Source organism: Charadrius vociferus, unplaced genomic scaffold, assembly GCF_000708025.1.
Source record: "Charadrius vociferus isolate BGI_N301 unplaced genomic scaffold, ASM70802v2 scaffold163, whole genome shotgun sequence".
In the NCBI taxonomy this organism is placed as follows: Eukaryota; Metazoa; Chordata; class Aves; order Charadriiformes; family Charadriidae; genus Charadrius; species Charadrius vociferus.
The window spans coordinates 17686423-17695569 of record NW_009648332.1 but is presented as its reverse complement, the minus strand read 5'-3'; the positions used below and the strand labels follow the sequence as shown (position 1 = coordinate 17695569).

The 9147-nt window shown below is 40.0% G+C and overlaps 1 protein-coding gene across 1 annotated transcript in view; it reads left to right on the top strand.

The window, feature by feature from the left end:
• The window catches only part of GPR88 (G protein-coupled receptor 88), a 7256-nt gene extending 1354 nt beyond the window's left edge, over positions 1-5902 (top strand). Inside the window, exon 2 of the mRNA XM_009884913.1 lies at positions 5717-5902. Coding sequence (XP_009883215.1) covers positions 5717-5902 — 186 coding nt within the window. The remainder of the gene's footprint in view (positions 1-5716) is intronic.
• Positions 5903-9147: the final 3245 nt, after the last annotated feature.

The following is a 9147-nucleotide window of genomic DNA, read 5'->3' as shown; positions in this document are numbered from 1 at the left end:
TGTCCTACCGCCCTCGCCGCCCCCCCAGCTCCGCTCCGGCTCCCGGCAGCTGCCCGCCCCCAGGTGCCGGCCAGGACTCCAGCCAAATCCAGAAATCTGGGATAACTGGTAAATATGGCAACGTACGTAACTGTTGTTACGCTTTAAAGATTTCAGTATGAGACAGGCACCTAGGCAACTCGTTTTGAGACTGACTGCAAGTTTGTTTTTATAAAGTCTTTGTAATTCTTTCGGCATTTGAAGTAATTCTTTGAAGTGAGCTCCCTGAACACGAGGTTCGCTTATGAAGAGCTGGCAAGCCTCTCCTTACACACACACACATCCACCAGGAACAGCTTCCTTTCCCCCAGGTTACCAAATCTGTGCTCCATGAGACCCCCCTTCAGCTTTCCCCTGGCAAACTTCTGGACGATGCTGTCTGTGGAAACTGTTAAAAACACATACACCTTTGTGGTGATCTGCTTCGGATGTTTTGTTTTGAAAGCTCTTTATATAAGGCCTGTTTTGACAAAGGCCTCTGCCTATGGTAATGCACTTGATAAAATACAATGCAATATGGAGAGCAGTGTTGTCCATCTAACCTGTCACCTATTCAGTTACCAGTTTATTGTGTTTCTATTAAATACATCATTGCTGAAGTGCGATTTCACAGCCTCTGCTGTCACAGAGTCTGTGTGGCATTTGGAAAGGCGACAGCTTCTCGCACTGAGGGTGGCGAGGGAAACAAACTGTGGCGGTGAGTGCTGCAGCCTCATTCCTCCCAAGAATGGACCTAAAATCCCTGTGTTTTCTTCTCCGTTGCTTGACCACCTCCTTCCTCTTTTCCAATGCAGTTGCTGTTGTTCTTGTGGTGATGATACTTAGCGTTCTGTTTGCCTCTTGGCATAAAAGGCTGGAAGAAGGTAGTTGTTTTCTGAATCCACGGGCATCCATGAGCAGTGTCACCTGAACTGTGCTATCTTGAGAAGAAGAATGGACACGGGGGAACATAGGAAAGTTCTTCACAACAAGAGTTCGTTGCACTGGGTGACAGGTATTAATACGAGCTTGGCAGCTCTCATGAGGATATTTGGATGATGGGACAATAACAAGGAAGAGACAAGCACGATGGGTACAACATAAAAGGCCCTCTGGCCATATTTTATAATGCTCCACGCTTTGCTTGCCTTACCTGATGGGGTTTGAGTTTCAACAGAAATTGCTTTAAGAGGAAGGGAAGAATTTCATTTTTTCCCAAGTCGAAGACCTGTTAGGCATCTGTGGTACAATGATGTATCTGAAATTCCCACACCAATATTTTATTTTTCTAAAAAAATAATTTACCATCATCACAGAAAAGATTCTTCTTGAGGTCAAGTTTTGACGAAGACAAGGAACCAAGGCCTCAAAAGGAAAATTTAAAAAATTATCTAGACATCCTGAAAACGTATCTACATTTTGAAAACAGCTTTAGCCACTTACAAGGACCTGACGAAAAGTAAGAGAAGTTTCATAGAGTCAGAGGCTTACAGAGAGCTTCTTCCTCCATCTTGGATACGGTGTGAGAGACAATGTGCCACTGAGTGACAGCGTCAGAAAGATAGGGAGGGCTAGCAAGGAAACGAACATACAAGATATGCAAGATTTCTTTTTATCAACACTGTGCACGTATCTTGGAGAGTGGAAGAGCTACTATATCCTTGTTGTAATCTCTCATCCTAATCACAGTGACTGTGATTTGCTTTGTGCAGCAAATGGAGAAGGAAAACTGTTCCAACCACACCTATACCAATTCTGGAAGATATTCCGCATCACTGCCAAAATAAAGCTAAACCAAGGGCCACCCAGGGGTAAGACCCTGCTCTACTATAAAGTAATCCTCAGGCTGTTGCTCACAACGGAATGCACATTGCCACTTCTCACCATGGCTAAGGGAACTGAAGACACTTGATAAAGCTCAGTACTGGGCCCATAAGCAAAAGAACAAACTTTAAAATAAAAAATTAGACTACGTACCCCCCTGGTTTTGGCTATGGAACATGTTAGTCTGAAATTAAAGCAATAACCTGTTTCAGAATTCAACGTCCAAACATCAGATAACTGGAACTTCTGGGCTTTTTCCCTTGTAAAATAGCATGCAAGTTAAATCTGAAATGCCTGTATTTTATATAGACCACGTTTTAATGCAAACATATAAAAAATGTTATCATGTACAAAACTCCAGTCAGCTATCCTTATGCTATGCATTAATTCCAGAGAACAGCTGGAAATCCCTTGGAAAGTTTGATGTAATTACATCTGACTGTAAATCCTTGACTGTTTTAATATACTCAGGTGACCTAAATAGCACTACGCAGAAAAGAATTTTAATTTAAAGTAATTAAGAAAGAGTAATTGTCTCAACTTAAGATTAGTTTCTCTGAGAAGTTACTGCTCAGAAAAGTCCTGTATGCCTTGTTCTACAGCCATATTCTTTGTATTTCCACATTGTAAATACTTCATGGTAAATTGCAATGGAAGCTCGGCTTAGCTCAACTTCTCCTGGCTCTGTGGTACTGCTTCTTGGTTGAGAAAACTGATCTGGCTCTTGTTTTTTGGCATCTATGCTTTACTTTTACAGCTGATTCAAGTGTATCCACTGCTAGTTTAATGGTGACTTTTCTTCAATATGAATTTCTGTCATGCTCAACTAATTTACAGATGCAAGGGGTGTGTTACCAATTGTCCTTTAGAATGTCTCAACCAAACGATCTTTCAAGAGGTATAAATGAAGATGGTGGGAAATCCTATCAGCAGTACAACCAAGGTTCTCCTTTACTCTGTTGTTGTGCCAAGCAAGTTGTCTGAGCATGGCCTAAAGCCGCCTTTCCTAGAACGGCTGGTCAGCTGGTTTCACATATATTAGATGAGGGGTGTGATCTCGTTAAAGCACTAGATTTATTTTACAGTGGTGCAGATCAGCCGTGTTGTTCATGTGCAATAGGTGCCTATTCCTTTGCTGTTTTCTCAGGGCTTCTGGAAACAATAGCAGCTAGGAGTTATAGGCTGGATGAATTGTTGCCAGTTACACTGATGTGGCCTGAAAACAGCCGTTTGGTGTATTATGGCCTAAGTAGATCTGCCACTCAGATTGTGGTTTGCCCATGCAGAAACGCATGTGAGACCTGCTTTTTGAAGGTAAAATTGCGATGCCTCAGAATAACACCCTAAGGCAGAAATGTGGTTATTTGTGGAAATTGCCTGCAGAGGTGTTCATGAAGTTATAGTTGGGATTAAATCTGTTGAAGTTGCCCTTAAATTGAGATAGTTGTAAAAAGCCGTTGAGCTGCTTTGTGGAATCAGTAGCTACAGTAAATTGGGCCTCCACCAAAACTGGACAATCATTGCCCTAAACAAAGGTGCGTAAAAAAGTACAGGCAGGAAAGTGAAGCTGGGAAAATAAGGCAAGAGGAGATAAAGGTAGTGAGGCAGGGGCACTAATGGTGTGAGCCTGAGAAACAACACAGAGGAAAGCCTGAAAGCCAAAAGAGGCCTGGGATTATGATGAAATAAACCATCTCAAATTATTTGATTCTTTATATATGTGAGGAAACAGAATTCTATGCTTTTCTTAATAAAGAAAACCATGCAATTGTATTCTCAATTTCTTCTTTGAACAAAGCATTCCATACACTGGCAAATTTTCTTGACCCTCTGGAATCAAAAAAGACTAAAGGTATGAATTGCGTCAGTGTTCTTATGGAGACTGCATTCAACTGCGTTGCTGGACTTACAAGCAGGGATAACATCTTAGCTAACCTCCAGATTCAGTCAGCCATAAGCACGCTGTGAACCTTTTTTTTCTAACTACCAAATTGATGCTATTTTTAAAAAAACCCACATACAGATTATTTTCAAATGAAGACGTTTAAGTGTAGCATTTCATTAAAGAAAAAAGTGACAACATATACTTTAGCTTTCTATTTCATCTTAAATCACATAACTAGATTATTGCAGTATTCTTTAAATTCAGAAGTCCCTTTCCCAAATGGCAGCGAAAATAGCTTTTCTCGTGACTGTTTAACTTCTAAGAAAGCTACCTTTTTTTGCTCTTTTATGTCAATCCTTCCCATGCACTGTCATCATTTTACCAGGGTAATAGTCTATTTTCTTTCTTTCTTTTTCCCTTTCTTCAGTATTTTCTGTAATTTCCTTCACTAAGGGAAAAGTACTTGATCCTCCTCATCAGGGCATGGCTCCTTGAGCAGTGTAAGTTTTGGGGGACAAATGTAAGTTAAGACTAAAGAACTGGGAGACAATTCCCACATAGTTAATTTTCTACTTAAGACTGAGTAGGTTTTGAAGGTGGGGTTTTTCGTGTGTAAAGTAGCGTACAAATGCTGTGTCTAGATTTACAGATACTTGCATTTGATTAAGGTTATGTAAAACCCAGGGGTAATATAGAAAAAAGTCACAAATAGTTTGAAGGCTGGAGCAAAAATCTTTGTAGCTGAAGACTTCTTTATGATTAACGTCAAAAGTGACCTCATTACAGAATACACACCCTTACGCAAGTATTCGAACCAATCTGTTATCATACAAGGTGATCTAAAGATCTCTTCTGGTTTGGAAAACATGACCTTAAAGGAAAATAGCTCTCTTTCAAGGGTGTGGGCCACCTTGTTTGTTTATCAGTGACGAGTTCAATATGGCACGACTTCCTGTGCAGTCTTTGCCCTATACCTAGTCTGGGCAGGTATTCATAAAATTAAAGAACTAGAAACAAAATAATCCTGAAGAAAAACCACTTGTGGCTGCTTTATGGCCTGAAGCTTTGGAGTTCTAAAGAAACATAATGACCACTCCAGGAAGGTTAACTGTTTGGTGTTTAGGGCAAACTATACGATATCTAACCTGCAACCCCACACCAAGCTTACCACAAGTGTAGAGCCAAAGTTTTGAGAGTTGTTCAGAAAGAAAGCAAACTACCTGTTGGAGGGGGAGCTCAAGCTAAACAAGGGAGCTGTGTAGCACCATAGGCTTCAGCATGCTGAACTATGCCTTTGTGGGACAACGGGCTGAAATAATGAATAACAAAAATGTGCCTCTGCCAGAATTTTTCAGCGTTCTTTTCTATACTTCTGTAAGATCATCCTCTGCTTCAAAAGTTTTCCTGCTGCTTTAGAAGTGGCAGCAGATGAAATCCATATTTAGTATTAATTATTAAAGAAACACAAAGGAAGAAAGACATTTTCTCATTCTCACTGGGCAGAACCAGCTCCTGTGGTTTAAGGATCAAGATACAAGGAACAAAGACAGAGCTGCTGTTATTGAAAAGCTTTACTTAAGACCAAAGACACCTTGTGTTCAGGAGCAGCCCTACCACATGAAACAGCAGCTGGTGAAAAATGCCATCGCAGAGCCATACTGTAGGTGGTTGTCACATTTGCTGTTTTCTGAATGGACACGCTGGTGGTGTTTGCCTCTGATATTGCCATTAGAGAAGGTATTAATATTTGTGAAAAATACCTGCACAGCTTGGGCCATTATTTTTTTTTTTTTTACTGCAGCAGGACTTGGCCTTTCTGTTCTCTCTCTTCCTGAGGGTTCAGAGAGCAGCTGAGTGAGGAAAGTGGAAGTGCAGTCCTGGGGGGAGAAGCAACAGGAACTACCCTACCTGGAAGAGGTATCTTTGATAACTTGGTATTTTATTCATAGCTTCATGAATCTGCCATCTCAGATGTAAATTTCTTAATAGATGTCTTCAGGCTGTCTGGAGTCTTCACCTGCCCTGCGACAGTCTCAGGGCAGAATTAAAAATGCAGATATGCGTCAGGCAAGAGCTGCATCCATCCTGATCTGTTTTGAAGCTGATGGTGTGATGGAGGTGCAATGTCAGTCTGAAAGCAATGAAGTGAGCGTTAGCAACAGGAGAAAACTATGAAGGAGAGAGCTTGAGAGACAAAGTTGAGTCAAGCTTGAATCAAGCAATAGCCAGAGTTTTGCAAAGCGTTACACTAACTCTGCTTCACGTTTGTTCTACTGAGATGTCACAGTGAAATGTCCTCTCTGTTTTCTTGTGCCCCCTTTATCTGCCTGGCCTCAGTCTACCGCAGTGCCTGCACTTTCTTCTCGACCTAGAGCATCTGCCACTGACTTTGATGGCTTTTCATAAAACACCGTTTCTGTGAATCTTTATAAACTTTGCATCTTTCCTTCTAAGGCTCAGTGAAATGGCTGTAGCAGTGCTGTAGCTGTGGAGACAGGAGCAGCAAGGTTTGAACAGAAGTAATACCAGAAATGGTGAAGATATGTGAGTAGTACTTCTTCATATCTATGTTTAAGTATTACTCCTTTGTCTTCTGTTGCATTTCATCCGTTGCTATCTATTGGAATAGCTTCATTGCAGGAGTGTCCTTTTTCCATAAAAAATCTCTTTCAATTAATCCTTGTTTATAAATGTAGTGGTAAAATCTTCCAGGATTTGAAATGTGCAGCCATGTTAGCTCCTCCAGCAAGTATATTTGTTGCTCTTTCATTCAATAGAGCATCTTCCTTTACTCTCAATCAAGTTTTTTTCAATTTGTGGCATTTTTTCTCTCAGGCTGATTAAATGGGACAGTTGGTAGACTGCAACATGGCAAAACAAAAGAACAGCCTTACTACTGCTTCTGTTTGATTTCAAGGCAAAGGCAGTTTTCATAGCTCTTACTGTGGCTATCAGCTTTTTTTTGGTATGGTATTAAAACAAGACAGTAGGACTATCTATCATGTTAAAAACAGAGATAAAAAGGAACACAAAAATTATTCATTGTATATGATGAGTAAATGTAAGCTCTGGATTCTGCAGTAGATATCTTGCTTGGCTCTCCTGTTCATCGTTACTGTTATGTACGTGCTAACAGGATTAGGAAAGTCACACACAAATGTAACAAATGATGGCTCTGAGCGGAATTAAAGGCATGAATTAATTTTCTTCTATCTCATGCATCATTAAATATTGCTATTGTACTGTCTACTGATTATCTATATTATACCTGTCACCTGATAGCAACCACGGTCGTTATGGTAATGTCAAGATTATAATTATAGTCCCTTCTGCAATGTAGTCATACTATGCTAAAAAATACATCTTTGAGATGGTAGTGTCCCATGCTTGGTCTCAGCCCAAACATGAATACCTTTTGAGAATTTTGAGGTTTTGTTTCTGAGTTAGGACCATTCAAGGAAAATTATATACTTATATGTACATGTATGTGTATATAATTGAAAAATACATAGCCTTTTGAACTGTGGCTTTACTTTATTTGAGATAAACAAAACTTGTCATAACCTCTTATGCCTTGCCAAACATCCCTTCAGCTGAGTTTGGGAATTTAAGATGATAAAAAAATGCAGTTATTACTCAGAGATCAAAGAAATCATGTGAAAGCTTGTTTGGCAGCATGTGTCAGTGTGGTAGATGAGCCCATACCCTTTTGCAGCTCAACGCATGGTGCCCTGGGCGTTCTGGCTGTACCTCCCAAGGTCTCTCTCGTGGCAGAGGCTGGTGACGTCTAAAGCCCAGCAGCTGATGCGGGAACCAGAGCCAGGACTCCTGGGAGAGGCATGTTTATGAGACTGTAGATTGTGGGTGGCAGGTAGAGGGTGACTTCCCAGAAAATAAAATCCACGCTTTCAGAGAATGATCTGATTTCTGTAGAATGTAAGGGCAGAACTCTGAGAACAAATTTTAAGTCATTATCTGGTATCTTCTTCGGATTTTTTTTCTATCGTTGGTCTATTTTCTTTTGGATTTGGGAGACAATTTTTCATTTAATTCTAAAGAAAAAAAAAATTGTCTCGGAAGTATACAAATGTATAAAACAATTCTCTTCCCAAATGTAAAAACGTTCTAGGGAAACCATATTGAGGAATATGTGTGGATGCAACTTGGGGAGCAAATAGTTCAAAATACCCACTACATGTAAAACTAAGGGTCTTGCAACCATTACCTCATTTAGTAACGTGTAACACTATAAATGTTATGTTAACCTAAGATATAAAATAACTTATTATATGTTCTTAGCTGTAATTTGAAAATAATTATAGTCACCATAATCAGGATAGAATGGCACATACAAGTTTTTATCTTTAAATGAGGTATCTGTAGAAACACTGCAGTGTTGTTTTGTTTCCTGTTCTCATCACTTACACAGTACTACATTGATATACTGCTTTTTATTAATTGATTTTGAGAACAAAGTTGGTCAGTTGTTGCAATATATTTTTGGTAATGTTTTGACATCAATATTTGGTTTCAAGCACGAGTGTACAAAGCCGTTTATGTGCCAGCCATTCCTAGGTTGGCATAGGTACCTATTAAGTAAATACTTTTATTCAGATAGTCTGTGAACAAACTATTGCCAAGAACGTCCATTAAAACACTCAGCGATCGCAAGGTTGTCTGTAGATGTTAAACAAGAGTGTCTGATGCTCGTGGATGCTGTCAGCAGTGAGGATAGCTGTGTCTGTATGCACTTTAGGAACAGGACGGCCTCTTGCCTGCAGCCTACTCTTTTACAATGGCTGCTACTCAGTAGCACGTTTATCCTCCTGTCTTCACAGACTTAAAGTGGTTTATGTGAAAAGGAATAAGGGCAGTGGAATCTCAATTAGTTTGTTAATTATTTAGGGATTAAGGCCTTATTCTACCCTAATCATTTAAGAAGTTTGGTTGATTAGTAGAATCTCATGGAAAATCTTTATCTTGCCATTGAGTCTGAAGTGAGAGTTTGAAGACTCAGCTGTTTTACTACTGGGCATTAGCAGTGAGAATTTTGTGTAATGATGACAGTTGATGGAAGCAAACCATACTGCTGAGACACAGCAGGAAATATCCCTCCTAACAGAAAAGAGCGTATCGGTGAACTAGAAAGAAAGATTAAGAAAACTAGAGTGGATCTTGTATAGTCCTGGCTCACCAGAAGCTGCCAAGGATGTGAGCCAGACCCAGATGCGGAAAAGACTTTATCTGTTCTTCTACAGCAGCATTTGTTATGAGATTACACCTTTGTTAAGGGGACTGGTTTGGTCGTATACTTGCATATAGGTAGGTGTTGCATATATTGCAAAAGCAAATGAAACCCAGGCATCTTTGAGTGGATCTCAGATTCCAGGTGTATACAAGAAAATCCATTCCCCAAAAAG